The sequence below is a fragment of the Camellia sinensis genome, chromosome 12, assembly GCF_055761805.1.
Source record: "Camellia sinensis isolate YWXY chromosome 12, ASM5576180v1, whole genome shotgun sequence".
Classification (NCBI taxonomy): Eukaryota; Viridiplantae; Streptophyta; class Magnoliopsida; order Ericales; family Theaceae; genus Camellia; species Camellia sinensis.
This window is the reverse complement of record NC_138972.1, coordinates 18,917,089-18,936,878: the sequence shown is the minus strand read 5'-3', so window position 1 is coordinate 18,936,878 and position 19,790 is coordinate 18,917,089. Positions and strand designations below refer to the sequence as shown.

Below are 19,790 nucleotides of genomic sequence, written 5' to 3'. Positions count from 1 at the left end.
TAGTGTTTGATTTCAATTTCTATTATTTGAATTAGATTCCGACGAACATTTCATTCAATAAAGTTGACAATTTTTTAATCATACAATTAATAACACAAAACAAACATATAATTAGGATTATATATTTTCATATTTATTGCAAAACAAATGTGAACAAGAGGGAGTTATTTATCCCATTAATTCAACTGGATAATTATTCCTGCACTAATCATATGAATTATTAATCCCTTCACTGTTAATCTCACTAATCAAATAAGACCTAAAAATTCATTTGAGATTTTGATTTATTAGGTTGACAGTTAAGTTTGAACATATTTTAATGATTCTTAATTTTGTGCGTTGAACTTAAATTTGGTCGATAATTTTATATTCACTATAAAATTGCATTAAAATACTAATAATAATAAATAAAAAACTTGAATCTATTCTTGAGATCAGCTTGAAAAATAATAAACAAAATTTCAACTCATTTTTTAAACTTGTTAAAACTAGTCTTAAATAATTCACTATTTGACTCAATTCGACTTATTTATTGTCCTACTCAAACATCCATGGTGCATTATTTGATCCAATTTTTGAGTTTAGAGTTAGAAGAAGACATCAATTGTACAGGAACATGACCTCGATTCGAGAGATCTTAATCAATGCATCAAAATTCGAAGGTTAAAAAGGAAACAAACCTTTTGTTTAGGAATGGAAGAAGTTTATGCCATTGCCCTTTTTTTTTTAGGCAATGGACAAATTCTTTGTGCCTAACAATTTTGAGTTATAAGCTAAGATAGATTCAACTCTTCACATTCTTACTTAAAAGGGTGGTCCAAAGATTGATATCTAAAAAGGAAAATTTTATTCCAGTGGAAAGATGTGATTTACTACAGACACCTTATTATAGAAAGATTTCTCTGATGTTAAAACAAATGTTAGATTAATAGTTTAGTGTAACAATTGACTCATCGATTAGGATATATGTATATATATTAACGAATGGCTCGGGCCTAAAGACACTTCTAATCCAAATTTATTTAGTTTACTATATATATTTTGAAATTTTTATCAAATATAGCAGTTTTATCAAATTTAAGTTTTTTGACTTAAATTTAGTTTTTAATTTCTGACTTAAATTAATTAATTGAAAATTTTAAAATTTAAATTGTATTGAACTAAAATATGAACACTACACACTACAACATATAGATCAAATATTTTGGTCTTTGAAAGTAAAAATTTTGTTGCAATAGACATTTAGGGACCAATTTCTATCATCGTGAGGATAGTTGCTAAAAGGTCGTCTTGAAAAATAAAAAATAAGGCTTTTAGCGACAAAATTTTAAAAATATCACTAATAAATAGACTTTTAGAGACAAAATAATTTGGTTTCAAAATGGTTTATTTTTTTGGACAGAAAATTTGATCCCAAATAGATAATAATTCATCACTAATGTCCAATTTTCGTTGCTAAAAATATAATAACAACATTTTTTGCAATAAAAATATTTGGTCCCTAAAAAATAATTTTGTCCCTAAATTTTGGTCCCCAAAACAATAATTTTTTGTAGTGACAATATTAAATGAGAGTATAAGGTTCGCTTTGTATAAGTGAAAAACTCACTCAATCATTCTTTTCCCCGATGTAGCATTGTGTAAATTAAAAGTTAATAATTATTTAAGTTAGAAGTTAATTAGAAATTAAAACTAGCCAACGTATTTTGATAAAATCGTTGTTAAACCCGCGGATCAATCAAATAAAAAACAATTTAAACTAATCGGTTAAGTCAAAAGATCAACCAACTTATACAAAAATTAACTAATAATGAAAATTTTAAATAAAATTTAAATTGTCTTGAACTGAAACATGCACAACATTACAATACTAAATAGAACATAAGATTCACTCTATATTAGTGAAACAACTCACATTCTTTTTTTTTTTTTTTTTTTCCTGATGTGGGTTTGTGTTAAATAAAAATTAAAATTTATTATAAATCAGGCAATCTAAGTCGTTTAATATTTAGTTAGGTCAATTCACAACATTCTAACCAATTATATCTCTTAGATATTTTTTAAAACCATCCCTTTTTATTTATTATATATAGAATATAGATATAGATATAGACACCTATGAAATAAAAAAATTTAATATCTATCCATATCCATTTGCTCTATTTGTAACTAATCTTTCTTTATTTGGAAATAATTTTTATCTATTAAATGTAATTATTCTTTTTAATTGTTTGTAATGAAGAATTATAAAATTGTCATGGTTCCTATTGATATTATCCAAACACATGCAGTCTATTAAATTCACTACCCTGCAATTTATATCCATTATTAGTTTTAATGTCACTGTTAGCTATAGATTACGCAAACATAATGTGAAGTGAAACTTGAATTGATTTATTAAATCCGATTAGGGACATACCACCAATCGAATTCAGATGCGTGGAAAAGAAAAAAGCTAGATTAGTTAGTCATGGGTTAGAGTGAGAAGCTCTCGCATCTCTCTAGAAACTTGTGTTTCTAGGGTTTCAATCCCTCATTGAATACGATGCTAGGAGTTAATGTTGTGTCTAGTTCTGAGAATCAATCGAGTAAACGGGTGAGTGATATAAATGTGTTAGATTCAGTGGAGGGAAACTTAAAGGGTACCCTAGGGTTTGTGAGTAACAAGTTTGACATCTTGAGTGAATCAAATATGGATCAAACAGAGGATAGCATCACAAAGATTGTTTTGGGCTCAGAAAAGTCAATCGTCGCTGAGGGCTTGGTGGAAACCCTAAATCAAAAAGATCGTAGAGGTACTATGGTGGATCCTGCAGATTTTCAATGAGTTGTCGATCGATTGGCAAGATTGAAGGATCCATCTCCTTCAGTAATGACCCTGTCTACCCTAGATGGTCCTCAATCAGCTTCTCAATGGTCCGATCGACCGGAAGATGAAACTCCTATGTTTCAAAACCTCCAAGATACCATCTTGGTTACTCGTAATAGGAACGACGTAAAGGGCCATAGTGAACAACAGATCTATTTACCTATCGACACGGAGAAGGAAGAAGTTCGTGTCCCTGTCGAAGGTGGGCAAATAATCGAAGAGACTTCTTTCCAACCTTCTGATTCTGGCGAGGGAGGTGGTCGAGAGGAGATGTTCCCTAGGAGGGGGGCTCTTCAAACTACAGAGGTAGTAGAGGAGGTAGAGGGCAAGGAGGTGGTAGAGGTCAAGGGGGTGAGCCTTCCACAAAAACTTGGGCCGATGTGGCTGCTTCATCAACTCGATCTAGCATCCCATTGAGGTATGTTCCCCTGTTCGGAGTGAGGGTTATGTTAGTGTGAATTTACCTCCACGGCCTAACCCTTTAGAAAAATGGGATTCATGTTTGGTTGGATACTTTCTTGACGAGGGTGTATCCTATAATTACCTGAGGAACAGTGCTTTTGGTTTATGGAAAAACAAGGGTTTGAAAGAAGTCTTAGACAATGGTGAGGGGTTTAGTTTTTTCATCTTTGAAAGCCCAGAGTGCTGCAGTACTGTCCTTGAAGGAGGGCCTTGGTACATAGGTGGATTTAACTTGTTTCTGAAGAGTGGACCCATATGATGAAGTTGACTAAGGGAGTTCCTGTGTGGGCTAAATGTTACAATGTCCCTTTCGAGTACTGGGATAGTGATGGATTAAGCTGAATTGCTAGTGCTGTAGGTGTCCCTTTGTTTATGGACCAGCTCACAGAAAGAGCGAGTAGAGTGTCTTTTGCAAGGGTCTGTGTAGAGGTAGAGGCAACCTCAAATCTACCTGCAATGTTTAAGGTGAACTGTGAAGGAGTAAACGCTGTGGTTCAAGTTGAATACCAAGGTCTACCTCCTAAATGTGAGCACTGTCTAGCTTTTGGGCATGATACCACTAAGTGTGTGAAAACCCAGGTTGCTGCTTTAATCAACATCCAAAAAGAGACAGAGAATAATCTGGATCCAGGCTGGGAAACAGTGATGGCTAAGGGCAAGAGGAAGGTGGGTGTTCCAGATATGCCTTCGGTGTCAGAAATCCATGGAGAACCCCAAGATGATGGGGTGCAGAATCTAGAAATGGGACAGAGTCAACAAGTAGTTCATGCTCAGGTGGAATCTGAGGATAGTCAGTCCAGTCAAGATAACAGAGATGTACTTAGTCCAGCTGGTGGAGAGGTAACTTTGCCGAATTTGGATGGTTTGGAGGCTCTGCGGAAGGAATTGGTGAAGATCACCAGATTGGCTCTTCCACATGATGATGAGATACGGGCTAAAGTGGAGAATTTGGTGGGTTCTACCCCTAACAAAATCAATTCAGCGGACAAGCAAGTCCAAAGTGGTACCAATGTAAAAGGAAATAACTCTGGTAAGGGCAACAAAAGCCAGAGGAAGAAACACAGGTAATCCCAGTTTCTAGCTAGTTTGAAAATTGCATCTTGGAATGTTAGAGGATTCAACAATCCTCATAGACATAAAGAAGTCAGGAAATTTTTGTTGCATGAAGACATAAAAATTTTGGGCATTTTGGAAACAAAAATAAAAGCTTTAAATGAATATCGGGTTTTTTCATCTGGTATAAACAATTGGCCCTTTTTGACAAACTCATAACCTTCTAAAACTGGTCGAATCTGTGTTTGCTGGGACCCAGCTTTTTGTAAGGTGAATTTGCTTCAGGCATCTAAACAATATATCTTTTGTGAAGTCCATGATTTATCTAATGATAATATGTTTAGAGCTTGTTTTGTGTATGCTGATAATAAACATGATGTTAGGGTAAGTCTTTTTGAGAATATGGCTACATTATCTCAATCTCAGTCCAAAAATCCTCATGTTTTTTTGGGGGATTTTAATGCTATTAGGTTCCCTCATGAGAAATTTGGGGGCTCTGGTAGTTGGTCTAAGGATAAGGAGGATTTCAACTCTTACATCCTGCAATCTGATCTGGTTGATCTCTCTTATGGAGGTTGCCAATTCACTTGGGCTAACAAAAGAACTGAGGGGGATTATATTGCAACTAAAATCGATAGGGTGTTGGTTAATGAGGCCTGGCTTGATGCTTTCCCTGCCTCATTGGCTACTTTCTTGCCCTCTAGCATATCTGATCATTCTCCTGCTGTTGTTAGTGTTTCTGGTGTGGTGACTTCTTTTAAGAAACCTTTTAAATTTTACGATTTTTGGGCTGATCATGAGGACTTTGGAACTGTGGTTTCAAATGTTTGGCACTAGTATATTCAGGGTGTCCCTATGTTTAGAGTGTGCTAGAAATTAAAGAATTTGAAACTTGCTTTGAAGGCCTTGAATAAGAAAGACTTTAGTGATATTACTTCTAGGGTTCTTGCTTCTAAATTTGAGCTTCTCTCTGCTCAAGGTAAACTAGACAAGGACCCTAGTAATGTTGTTTTACAAAAACTTGAGAGGGCTATCTATAAACAGCATGTTGACCTTCTGGCTGTTGAAGAGAGTCTTGCTCACCAGAAATCTAGAGTCTAGTGGCTTAGTCAGGGAGATAGAAATAGTAGATTCTTCTTCAAAACCATTAAGGGTAATATCAATAGGGGGAAAATTTTAAGCCTGGAATTGCTGGATGGCCAAAAATCTTCTAAACCTGTGGACATCCAAAATGCTTTCACTAATTTCTTTTCTGGTTTATTTGGAACTCCTATTGATGATCAATATAATGGTTTTGGGAGAATTAGGGCTCTTGTTAAATCCAAGGTCTCTGCTGACCAATCCTTATTGCTTGCTAGGCCTGTGACTGATATAGAGATTAAGGACACATTTTGGTCCCTTAAAGCTAATAAGGCCCCTGGCCCTGATGGCTTTTCTACGGGGTTTTTTAAAAGATCCTGGGATATTGTGGGGAAAGATGTTATTCAAGCCATTAGAACCTTTTTTGAGTCTGGGAAATTGTTATTTGAGGTTAACAGCACCATTATTGCCCTCATTTCCAAAGTTCCCAACCATGTTAAGGTGGGTGACTTTAGACCCATATCTTGCTGCAATACCATTTACAAATGTATTGCTAAGATCATTGCTAACAGGATTAAAATTGTTCTTCCTGATCTTATTGATCTTGTTCAGTCTGCATTTGTTCAGGGTAGGAGAATTTCTGACAACATTTTCCTATCCCAAGAACTTATGAGAGGGTACCATAGGAAGTCCCCTACACCGAAGTGTGCCATGAAAGTGGATATAATGAAAGCTTATGATAGTGTGCGCTGGGAGTTTATTATCGATATCCTCAGGGCCATGGCTTTTCCTTCTGCCATGGTCTCTTGGATCCAGGCTTGCATCACTAGCCCTTCGTTTTCTATTTGTATCAATGGGAGCCTCCATGGTTATTTTAAAGGGGCTAGAGGGTTACGACAAGGTGATCCTATGTCCCCTTATTTATTTGTGTTAGCCATTGAGATTCTTGCCAGAATCTTAGCTGAGAAGTCTACTCTTCCGCATTTTAAGTTTCATTAGAGATGCGAGAAGACCAAAATCATTAATCTCTGTTTTGCTGCTGATCTCATGATCTTTAGCAGAGGAGATGTGCCTACTGTTAATCTTATTATGGAAGGCCTTGAGGAATTCTCTAAACTTTCAGGTGTAACTCCTAATTCCAGCAAGAGTAACATTTATTTTTCTGGATATGAGATGGGGTTAAGAATGGCAATTCTTGAGATTGCTAAATTTAGAGAGGGGACCCTCCCTGTAAATATCTTGGTGTTCCCCTCATCACCACTAAATTGAGGGCCTCTGATTGTGTTCCTCTCACCGAAAGGATCACAAATAGAGTGAAGAATTGGACTAATAGAGCTCTGTCCTATGCGGGTAGGAGTCAACTTATCCAGTCCATTCTTTTTTCCATGCAAGTGTACTGGTCTTCCCTTTTTATTCTTCCTAAGAAGGTTATTAAGGAGATTGAGAGTATACTGAGAGCTTTCCTTTGGTCTGGTAGTGATCTTAAAACTCATAGTGCCAAAATTGCTTGGGAATCGGTGTGTGCTCCTAAAAATGAGGGGGGTCTTGGTTTCAAATCCTTAGATATCTGGAATAGAGTTGCCATTGCCAAGCATATTTGGTTCTTTTTTTTTTTTTTTTTTTTTTTTTTTGGGGGGGGGGGGGTGGGGGGAAGGAGTCTATATGGTGTTAGTGGGTCAAGTCTTATTTACTTAAGGGTAAGAGCTTTTGGAAAGTTAAAGTTCCAAATGACCCTTCCTGGGTGTGGAGGAAAATATTGTCCCTTAGGGATTGGATTTCCCCTCTGATTACTCACCAAGTTGGCAGTGGGGAGTCCATTTTCCTTTGGTACGATAATTGGCATCCCCTTGGTCCTCTTTGGAACAAATATGGGGACAGAGTTATGTATGACTCATGCCTTAACAGTGAGACTAAAGTTAGTTAAATCATTGATGGTAATTCTTGGAAGTGGCCCACTCCTAATTCTTGGGAAATTCAGGAATTGATATCCTCTACTCCTGTTTGCTGTAGACCTAATACTTCCAGGTGTGACCAAATTGTTTGGAAACTTACTACTGATGGTCCGTTTTCTATTCACTCAGCTTGAGATCATTGGAGAAATAGATTTGCTAGAGTGGGTTGGCATAAACTGCTTTGGGGCCATCATAGGATTCCCAAAGTTAGTTTTATAGTCTGGGTGGCTCTTCACAATAGACTATATACTGGTGATAGGTTAATTGTGTTTGGTTTGGCTTCTCATTTTCAATGCCCTTTCTGCCTAACATCTGGGGAAAGTCACTCCCATTTATTCTTTAAGTGCATCTTCTCTAACAGGATTTGGTGTGCTATTGAGGTTATGTGTAATATAAACTGGCTTGATTTAGATTGGCTTGACATTGTCACATATGCTACTAAAGAGGCTAAAGGTAATTCTTTGAGAGCTAATATCCTTGGCAATGCTTTATTGTGTTCTGTTTACTACATCTGGATTGAGAGAAATAACCGTATTTTTAACAAAGAATTTAAACCCGAAGATGTGGTTATCAAATCTATCATCCAGATGATTAGAAACAGAATGATATCCATCAAGAATTTGCCTAGTTCCACAGGTGACAGTTGGTTTCTTGCTAAATGGAATCTGCTAGAGACAATTCTGAAGCCCCACATTATAAGATGTGGGAGGGCTGCTGAGTGATGTAAGTTTACTACATGAGGGTTGAGTGTTGGTGAGTGTAAATCAAAACACAAAACATGCAGCGGAAAAATATTTAGATCATACCTTTAGATGATAGAACCTCGTGGGTAAATCACGTGCTTCCAGAGTTTGATAAACCAACCCAGCAGTGAAGTGATATCACAGATTGAATATCACCCACACAAATCACAGTGCAAATGACTTGATCGTTGTTCTTTTGGGAGAGAGTCAGTATATGGGTAAAACTCAGATCATACGTTGTTTCTGTCATAATCACCCATAACCCATATACCAGATATATAATATAATATTATTATCTATCCATATTAGTTAATGGAGATAATATCTATATCCAGAGTGGTTATCCTAAATAGGTTTGAATTCAATTTTAAAACCTATTTGGATAAGATTCAAATTTAAATTCAAATGGTCATGCCACATGGGCGCCCATTACTAACAGTGAGCAAATAGAGTTTCCTAATGGTTTGGTCATGTGCAGGTGCTGCTTAAACTTTCCCGTGGAATCATTGTTTATTCTTTGAGGGTTGAGTGTTGTGAGGATTTCTTAAGCTGTTACTTCACAATTTGGGTTGAGTGATCTTAGCCAGATAAATTTTGCTAATGCTTATATATAGTGTAATTCTTTATGTGCAAGTTAAGGAAGCAAAATCTGAGTGGTGTGAGTTCCTAAATTGTGGGCCACGTGAATTGAGTGCCTATAATGAGTGTTTTGTTCCTGTTTTCAATCTTAGATGGTTTTATATATGCTGGAAATACTCATATATAGCTGTCTTTACAGGGTGTATCACAATGTCTGAGTTCTACTTGGGATGCATGGGTTGGCTGATTTGGTCCTCCCTAGATGCTTGCTGCTTTGGTGTAACTCGGGTTGTTTGTTTCTTGGTGATGGCTGCTCGAAGCGCCGATTGGATAAAAGTTGTCTTTATTTTACTTTATTTAAACTCTGTTTGGTTTGTTTTATTAGACGGTTTACAGTGGATTCCCGTTGGTTGGCCTATCCATGCGGGTTGTGCATGGCTTAGTAGCTTTATTTGTTTCACAGTGTTATTTTTTAGGACTGTTGTTGGTGTGTTCATGGCCCTCATCCGAAAGAATGCGGCCTATGAACATATTTTGGATCTCTCTTTTGCTAGTTATTTCTATAGCCTATTTTGATTTCTTGTTTTCTGTTTTTAGCGGTGGTGCTGTTTTGTTTTGGTTTGTTTCGGCTTAGCTTTGTTGGGTTGTTTGCCTCCGGCTTTGCTCATGTATAGTTTTGGTTAGGTCCTGGGGCATGCTCCTTGTACCTGTGTATTCTCTGTTTTTCTTTTATCTATGTCTTATTCACCAAAAAAAAAAAAAAAATCAGATGCATGTTTAAATTTTGTATTGATTTTATTATATAGATTATTATTTATTTTTGTTAGCATTGGTATGACTCAATAACACTATACTTTTTTATGAATAGTTTAAAATTCAATTTTATTAGAAGTTCCTTTAGGTACGGGTCATTCGTTAGTATTTTGATAAAACAACTAAAAATTGCAATTAAACCAGTAAATCAGTCAAATTGAAACCGATTAAGTCCACCGGCCAAGTTTGAAGACTAACCAACTCACACAAAAATTAATTAATTGAAACTTTTAAAACTTAAATTGTATTGAATTGAAGTATAAACAATACTATAACATTAAATAAAAGCATAAGATTCACTTTATGCAAGTGAAACAACCCACTCAATCATTCTTTTCCCCGATATGAGATTGTGTAAATTAAAAGCTAATAATTGGTTAGGTTAGAAGTTTGTTTCAAAACAAACAAATCTAAAAAGAATATTTTGATAAAATTGCTAAAATTGCAGTTAAAATAACGAATCAATCAAATCGAAAACGGTTCAGCCTAATCAGCTAGGTCAAAAAACTAACTAACATACACAAAAATTAATTATTAACAACTAAAATTTTAAATGTTATTTTAAAATTTAAACTGTCTTAAACTGAAACATGTACAACACTATAATATTAAAAGAAAGCATAAGATTTACTTTATATAAGTGAAACAACTCCTTTTTTTTATTTATTTTTATTTTTTTTTCGTTGTGAGATTGATTAAAATAAAAGTTAAAAATTGTTTGGATATGAAGTTTATTTCAAAGCAAGCAATCTGAGCAGCTCAATCTTATTAGGTCAATTCACCGTGTTCTAACCAATTGTATCTCTTAGATATTTTTAAAAATCATCTCGATTTATTATATAGATATATATATTTTGAAGGCCAAAGCAAGCTCACTCTTGTGGGTTAATAAATAGGGATGACTACAAGTATACAAACTGAGCTAGCTCTTTACTTGGTGTTACAATATTTAAGAAAGAGAGGGAGGGTGTATTATATTGAATGTTGTGTTGAATAATTATGTAATAATGTATACAATACTCATTTATATAAGAGGAGGGAAACCTAAATATGATAATCTTAAATATGGTATGTATGATAGAAAAAATATATAGTTACTATATTTAACACCCCCCTCAAACTCAAGTAAAAATACTAACTTGAGTTTGGAGAGAGAAACTAAAATATAAAATAAAACTAAAAAATAAAATAAAAGGGAAATAGATTGCAAAGTCCGAACGGGGGCACAATGACACTTGAGATAGATCAGAGGCCGGAGCTAATACTGGAAGAAAGTTTATGGCCATGTTAGACCATTGAGGAATTGATCGAAACTAATGCCGGGACAGTTTAAGGTCATGTTGGAACATTGTAGAAACTGGTCGGAACTAATGCCGAGACAGTTTAAGATCATGCCCGATCATTGTAGAAACTGATCGGAATTAATGTTGGGACAGTTTACGGGGGGTCATGCCGGACCGTTGTAGGAACTTATCGGAATCAATGTCGGGACAGTTTACAGGGTCATGCTAGACCGTCATAGGAACTGACCAGAATCAATGTCGAGAGAGTTTATGTGGTCATGCCGAACCTTTGTAAGAACCACCTAGAATCAATGTTGGGACAATTTAAGGGGTCATATCGAACCGTTGTAGGAACTGACCGGAATCAATGTCGGGACAGTTTACGAGGTCATGTTGGACCATTGTAGAGACTGGATGTTAAACCACCAAGTGTGACACACACATAACTTATGACATGGTGCTAAACGATGATGGCAATAGATGACTGAGTGCGCCAATGGATGACTTATTAGAAAGTGCGCTAGGGGGAGATGCTGTGCCAGGGGGCGACTTATTAGAAAGTGCACCAAGGGGAGAGTTAGATGGTGCATCAGGGGGTTACTTTTGTGGTGCGTCAAAGGGTGGCTTGGGTGGTGCGTTAAAGGGGGTGGCTTAGGTTGTGCGCCAAGAGGCGACTTGGATGGTGCGTTAGAGGGGTTGACTTGGGTTGTGCGTCAAAGGGGACGACTTAGGTGGTACGCTAAGGGGCGACTTGGATGATGGGCTAGAGGGAATGGTTTGGGTTGTGTGCCAGATGCAGCGACTTAGGTGGTTCACATGGTATATTAATATGCTCACCATGATATAGGTATAATATCTCCCCTTAAACTCAAATTGGTTTGAAGATATAAACCTATTTGCGGGTGAGACAGGGGGGAAAGATAAAGTGGAGTAGAAACACACACAAAAAAAAAAAAAAAAAAAAGGATTGTGAGTAAAAAAAAATAATATATGATTGAGATATCTGGAGTATGAATAAACCAGTGAACAAAAGAAGAGATCACCACAAAGTAATACTGATAGGAAAATATGACAATGGAAGGCGTTAAGGTCTGGTGGGCGGCCAAGGTAAGACTGTCGCCCGCCAGTAAAGTGAAATTACTAGGTACTGAACCTAACTTTGATACCATATTACAATATTTAAGAGAGAGAGAGAGAGAAAAATCTGTATTATATTGAATGTTGTGTTGAATAATTATGTAACAATGTATACAAAACTCCTTTATATAGGAGGGAAAAAACCTAAAGTATGGTAATCCTAAATATGGTAATGACTATAATACGATATGTATGATAAAGAGAATATATATTTACTATATTTAACATTTGGATTAAGTCAGGTTGATCGAATATTCATGCTAGGATGAAATGAGATATGATGAATATCGTTGGTGATATATGCAGACATAATATGCTTGTTTGGGTGTAAGATCTAGCAAGTTGCGAGTTGATAATAAAAAAGTAAAAGTTCAATTTTTTTTAATAATCAATTTTTCAATTTGTTTAAGATATTTCTACTTCATAAGTTGTAACAAAATTGTACTAAATATTCTCATATAATTTTTCAAAACAAAAAAGGGCATGTAATAAATACATTCCCTGAGGTTTATTAAAAATACAAATTCTCTCCTCATGTTTACAAATTACATTTCACCCTTTGAAATTTTTAATCATATAACAAATGGCCCCGTTCATTAATTCACTATTAAGTCAAACAAACAAAATGTATAACATAAGCAATAATTTTATTTTATTTTATTTATTTATTTTTTTAAATTTAAAATACCTATATTAGTCATTATGAAGTTAAATTCTTTGTTTTCTTTTTTCTTTTTCATTTTAGAAATACTTATTCTCCATTTTTTTTTTGGGTGAATATAAAATATTTTGTGTGAATAATATTTATTCTTATTCTCCATTTCTCTTAACTAGTAATATCATTTTGCCCAACCATCACACTTTCCCACTCTCAATCAACATTAATGTCATTATTGTCCACAGGCATTTGGTGTGTTACCATAGAAGATGGTTAAAAAATATTGTGACAGTGTAGAGAGACAGATTTGTTGGTGGAGGGAAGAAAATGAGGGTAGCATGATAATTTTATTTTGATATTAAAGAGTATTTAGATTTTTTTATTTTTATTTTATTAAGTCAGTTGTAACAAAAATTCTAACAATAGGGTATTTGTAATTTTTATAACATAAGGAGAAAATTCATATTTTTAACAAACTTCAGATGGTATATTTGTAATTTACTAAAAAATTAATCACTACAAAAAATTAGGGTTTTAGAGATCAAAATTTAGGGACAAAATTATTTTTTAAGGATTGAATATTTTTTTTTGCGAAAAGTGTCATTATATTTTTAGTAACAAAAATTAGACATTAGTGATGAATTATTATCTTTTTGGGATCAAATTTTGTCTAAAAAAACAAACTCTTTTGAGAGCAAATTATTTTGTCTCTTAGTGACATTTTCAAAATTTTGTCACTAAAAATCTTATTTTTGACTTTTCGAGACGATTTTTTAACGACTATCCTCACGATGATAGAAATTGGCTTCCTAAATATCTTTTGCAACAAAATTTTCACTTTTAGAGATCAAAAAATTTAATCTTAAAAATTCTTATATGTTGTAGTGAAATAAATAAATAAACTACAAACAACTCCTTAAATGACACCAAATAGTATCACCGGGGGTGGTGGCCTAGTAGAGAAAGCAGTTCTCTCCATAGGGTGACCCATGTTCGAATTCTGGGGGGTGCGAATAATGGTTGGATTTTCAGCTAGCTCTCTTTGAGATCTCCCACTGTATTTCGATTGATTTTGGACTCTTCTGTGATATGTAGTTGAGCTCCATTGATGTCTCAGTAGTAGGTCTTTTCCTTCCAACAACACTCTCTACTTTTCACTAGCTAAAGTACAAAAAAGTATACTCTTTATTTTGCCTAATTACTTTAGCTATTATGTTCTCCAACCACGCTCTTTATTTTAGCTAATCATTTAAACTAACTGTATGGGTATTTTTCAACCACACTGCCCGTTTAGTGATCAGCTGGAAAGCACAGGCAGAATAGATGGCTTTAGCAACCTGTAACAGAAAGAAAAAGCTCCGGCGGTGGTTCTTCCACCCGGGGGCACTCCGACGATCAAGTCAGTATATCTCTCAAAGATAATCAAGTGTTAAACTGAATACTCAAAACATAAATTGCATAACTTAGACCCACGGGGGTGCCTCTCTTTTATAATATACTCAATCCAAGTCCCACTAGAAGTATGACTTCTATGAACTCCAATTTACTGTTTACTCCGGACTCTTTAAGAGATAAAGATAAACTCCCTAAGAGCTTTATCCTTATCTTGGTTAAGTCCCCTCTTTGCCTTAGGACTCTTGTCCCTTATCTCGGATTCCGATATCTTCGGAGATGACCTCGGCTTCTCCGAGATTACCTCGGCTTAACTACCAGGGCACGTGGCACCTCGGCTGACACGTCGGCGTCACCATGCCACGTGTTGGCATTCAGAAAATATATCCCCACAACTGCCCCCTAGGTTCTATTACCTCGGTATTATGAGGTGATGGAACCTATTCCGATATTTTGTCACTTCTTTTCTGAGTAATGGCTCAAAAACTGATTAGCCAAGATTATCTACTTTCAGCCGACGTGTTCTCTTCGGAGAACAAGGCTTCGGTCGTACTCTCCCACGCGCATGAGCTGTCATGCATATCAAACTGTTCTTTTCACGTGTTTTGTATTCATTGGAGTGTGTCAGTGACGCGCCTGAAAGCTGTCTGTTCGTTCGTCTGCGCCGTCTGACGCGTGCGTTGCTCTAGGCGTAATAATTGCCCTATTTTTGCCGCCGTTTCACGTTTTAATCAAAACTTTTCCTTTGCCTCCATTTTTCCTTCACTTTTTCATTCTGTCTTCTTGCTCTTTCTCTCTCTGAAAGCTCTTTCTCCTTCGAATCTGCCATTGTTTTAATCTCTCTTCTTGAACTGCTCTTAATCCCTCATTCTTGCGAAGCCTTCTTTGCTGTTGCAACCGGTTTCTGGGTTCGGCGAACATTGCCTCGGCTTCATTTGTCCTGGTAAGACCCTTTCCTTTAATTCTTCTATTCTCTTTATGTGCTTTTGTCTGCCTGTTGCCATTACTGATCTTGTTCGAAGCCTTGGATTTATTTGTATCTTGGATTTGTGGCTATACTTTGAACTTCTATACTTTTTACCATTCTCTTTGCCGCTGTTCTTGATTCTGAAACTTCGTCTTTGTTTCCTCTTTTTTGTATCTGCCCCAGATCTGTGCCTTCAATCTTGGTCTTTATAGTTATAGCGACCCCGGTCTTTTCCCATTTGATTATTGTATCCGGACTTAGGTTCCGTAGATTCTGTCATTGTATAATTGTTGTTGTTGTTGTTGTTGTTGTTGTTATCCCTTATTTTCTCATTTGGAATTATAGGATGCGTTGGGCAGGTTTGTTTCAGGTTGGTTGGGTTTAGAAACCAAGTATTGCTGTCCAGGTTTTTGGTTCTTCGCTCGAGCGAGGAGTTGGTCGCTCGAGCGAGAGGTGGCGTCCAGTATGGACCTGTAGCTTTGCATTCTTGGCTCGAGCGAGATTTTCTTCGCTCGAGCGAGTTAGTCCGTTCTTCGCTCGAGCGGTAGTTCCTTCGCTCGAGCGTGAGTCTGGTTACAGACCTGAGGGTTTGGGTTCTTCGCTCGATCGAGTTTTCTTTCGCTCGAGCGAGCTTTTGGGTTGTTGGCTCGAGCAAGGCTTCCTTGGCTCGAGCGTGGTTTTTCTGTGTCTGGTCGCTCGAGCGACCAAGTCTTCGCTCGAGCGAGCCTGTCAGGTTTAAATAGGCAGCAACGTGTTTCAGATCAGTTTTTCATTCCCTTTCAGATTCCAAAACCCTAGGTACGAGTTCTCTCTCCCTCTACACACCTTCTCTCTTGGGATTGATCTATTTAGAGTGAGTTTCTACCTTAGATCCTTTATTAAAAAGATAGAGTGGGTCGAGGGCTTCCTTTTAATCTGAATTGTTGGTAGTTTGGAGCACTTTGGAGTTTGGGCATTCATCTCCATCTTCTCTTTTGGGGTTATTTCTTCGAGGTAGGGATTTCCTACTCCATCTTATAAGTTTTGTTCTAAGTTTTAGTATTTCGATATGTTGGGGGGTACTTTGGTAATTTTGGGAAAAACCCTAGTTGTAATAATTAATTAATTTGTATAATTAATTTATGGGAATTGGGGAAATTGGTTAAATTCATGAATTGGGGGAATTTATTGGTTAAATGGTGTAGTTGGATAATGTGTATCACTCACCCATTAAATTGTGAATATATTTATTTCCAGTCTAGAAATAACTGTTTTGGGCTATCGGTGGAGGATAGTCATGATTGTTGTAGACATTGCATGTGGATTAGGAATAATTGAAACTAATCACATTGGTTAAGTCATTAAATTTTGACTATTTCATTGATACAGAAAATACGTGTATTGATTGAGCATTGCATTTGCATACATTGTTTTGTGTGGGAGGAGATAGGGGATGTACTCCACGGTTTAGGGGAAGATAGGGGATGGACCTCTAAACCGGATTTTGTTTGGGAGGAGATAGGGGATGGACTCCATTAGCATCACTTTTATGTGTGCTTATTTATATAGAAGTGTTTGTTGATACAGCACTAAAATGTGTATCAATCTGGAAGTATGAAGTGTTTGATTTGAGCTTGAGTCTCATTTGTTTGTTGATATTGAAAGAATGTGAATATGATATATATACTTCACTGTTGTAAGTTTGGCCAGGTTCTGAGCCATGTTGATAAAGTTGGAAAGTAAAATGTGTCATGAGACTGTAAAATGAAGTAATTGATTATCTTGGTTAACCATCTGTTGAATGCTATTGCTTTATTCATTGCTTATATGTGGTTTAGTATATTTCTACTGGGCTGTGGCTCACCCTATATGGGAACATCATTTTCAGGTTCAGGTGATAAACTACCTCCAAGGACTTAGCTTGGGAGGGTTTGGCTTCTGGACTTTGAAGAAGACTATCTTTAGTTAATTGTCTGTATTTATTAGTACATGTACACATTCAAGCCTAGGGCTTTTCTTGTAATGAGTTAGAACTCATATTTTGTATCCAAGTGTTGGCTTGGAAAGATGTAAGCCTGTAGGGCATTTTATTCGATATTTCATGTAATGCTTTTATTTAGTAATACTCTGGTGAATGAATGAATAAATTGATTTCTTTAAATAATGCTTGTCAATGATATATATATATATATATATATAATGGGTTATATTTTGAGGGCGTTACAACTTGGTATCAGAGCGTACCGGGTTTGAATAGTTTGGGTACGTGGGAAGTGATTAGTATCACAGTGGGTTCGTCTCGTTTGATAGAGACTTAGTGTAAAGTTATATGTTTATGTGATAACATGTTTATGTGATTATGTGGGTATGGAATGTAGTTTCTAGGATGTTGATTGGACCCTTGAGTTTCTAGTAGTCTTGTTGGAAAGGCACTTGATCACTGCTGATTCCAACCGGAACTATAGTAACGCATTGGGACTATCATTATCCGAGAATGAAATTCGTAGGTGCTTATGTGATTATGTGCTTATGTGGAATGAATTATTGTTGTCCATTGCATTAGGACGCGAGTGTTTAGCTTCGGCACATTTATTAATGTGCTAATGTCTTTGTTTCCTTTGTTAGGATGTCAGGACGAGGACGAGGACGAGGACGCGGTAGGCGTGGTAGGCCGGGTAGGCAGGAGGTGCCTGTGCCAGAGGAGATTCCGGTAGTCCAGGAGGGAGTTGGCCAGGCCAATGTGGCCGAGCCAGCAGGCCAGCAGGCTATGGGCGCTCTAGCCCGAGAGATAGCAAGGGCATTCAGGGAGTCAGTAGGCATTCCCAACAAAACTTGAATACTTTAGGCAGGAATTCTCTATCCCAGCCGATGTTCAGCTTAAACTGGCTGGGGACAGTGATACCATCATGCCCACAGACCATACGATGCCCTTCCCTATAGTAGCTTTCACCGAATGTCGACTCCGGCTTCCACTTCATCCCCTTTTCCGTCATGTTCTTTATTTCTATAAGCTGAACCCCATGCAACTTACTATTAACTCCTATAGGGTGATCAATGGTATTATTGCTTTAGCTAGGCAAGAGAACCTTAGAATTACCCTGGCCGACCTTCAATACTGCTATACCATGTGCCCTCTTGACCTGAAGGATAGGGGTTTCGTTTATTACCTTAAACCGAGATCTACTCAGTACAAAATCGTAGCCGACCTCCCAGACTCCAACAAGGGGGCTGGAGATGATTTTCTCATTGCTTCTGGAAATTGGGAATTTGGCCCAGATGAAGATGTCCACCTCTACCCTCTTCCTCGAACAATTACAGAGGGCAAGAGTAAGAGCCCTGAGTCAACACTTAGTTGTTTTTATTTAAGTCCTTAATACTTTTTTGTTTCTGACGTCTGTTTCTTTGTCCTGCAGATCTTCATCAGCCACCGAAAAATTTTCGTCAATCCTTCTTCCCAGGAACAGATCTAAAAACACTCCTTAACCTTCCAATCCATAAACGAAAGGCCCCACTGTTACTAAACTTCATCCCTACATACAAATCCACTTTACCCGACGTCCCAAGAAAAAGGAAGAAGAGTCTTTCTCCACCCACAGCCACAACCTTAACTGCTTCTACATCCCGAACAGATCAAGAGTCCACATCTGACCCAGCCGATCTTTCATCAACTTCGGCCCCCTACTTAATACCAATTCCTGAACGTAAACGTCGACGAAGGCTTGTAAAGACTGCCGAAATGGTTCGTCCAAGGCCTGTCGTTCAAGACCTTCTCGCCGATCTTCCAACTGACGCCGAAGCCGCACCAACGCAATCAATGTTCCCACCTAAACCAAAGAGAAAAAAGGCTCAGCCTAAGGCCAAGGCTACAGATGCCGAGGCTGAGGATGCTTTGCCGATTTCTAAACTAGCAGAAAGCAAAAAATCAGCCTCTACTTCAACCAAGAGGTCTGCTGAGGGCCAACCCTCAGGGTCTACACAATCAAAGAGGCCAAGGTCATCGTCTGCGACGACCTCGGCGTCAAAGAAGCCCGATGTTCCATGGGCTCCTGAACTAACCCTGGAGGACAGGCCTATCATGGCCAGTGAAAGTGCCGACGATATTAACGTTGGTGTCGCCCTTAGCACTGCTCTTCTCCTTCCAAATGATTTGGAACGAAATGCTAAGCTTAGTGAGTATGAGAATTATGCTCTCATGCTCGAACATTCTATTCATGTAAGTATTTCTGTTTGTATTTGTGTTTTTTCCTTCTGTTTCTTTCTGAGAAAATTTTCTGACACTTCTGTTTTCATTCAGGCTATCCAACACGCCCATTCATTTTCAATGCAATCCTTTGAAAACCGTCAAAGATTGGTTGATATGAAGAGGGAAGCATCTTCAATGAAGAGAGAGATAAAGTCCCTTGAAGCAAAAATGAAAAAACTGGAGGATCAGGCCGAGGCTGCAACGAAAGTCCAAACTTTAGCTCTTGAGAAGGCCGAAGCTGCTGAAGCCGTTAAAAAAGTAGCTGAAGCCGAGAAAAGAGAGGCTGAGGCTAGGAAGGCCCAAGCGGAGAAAGAACTCCAGCAGGCTCTGGCCACCAAAGAGGCCGATGAAAAGGCCTATGCTCAAGGCATGGCCGACGTCGCAGAAGACTACAAGCTTCAAGTCAGGCAGGCATGCAACAGGGGATTTTCCCTTGGTTGGATGTCCTTGATAAAGAAGCTTGATCTTCCTGCTGACTCGCCATTGCGTCAAGCCGACGCTATTCCTTTACCATTTCCTCCACCTCCTCCTGAAGGTGAATCAGAGTCTGAGGCCGATGCCGTGGATGAAGATGAAGAAA

General features: G+C 37.4%; 1 protein-coding gene across 1 annotated transcript; it reads left to right on the top strand.

The window, feature by feature from the left end:
- Positions 1-3,471: 3,471 nt before the first annotated feature.
- On the top strand, positions 3,472-8,138 carry LOC145803426 (uncharacterized). The gene is made up of 8 exons (XM_082896697.1): positions 3,472-3,544; positions 3,690-4,395; positions 4,855-5,200; positions 5,288-5,484; positions 5,566-6,432; positions 6,526-6,611; positions 7,475-7,622; positions 7,778-8,138. The coding sequence occupies exons 1-8, from the start codon at positions 3,472-3,474 to the stop codon at positions 8,136-8,138; spliced, it is 2,784 nt and encodes a 927-aa protein (XP_082752823.1).
- Positions 8,139-19,790: the final 11,652 nt, after the last annotated feature.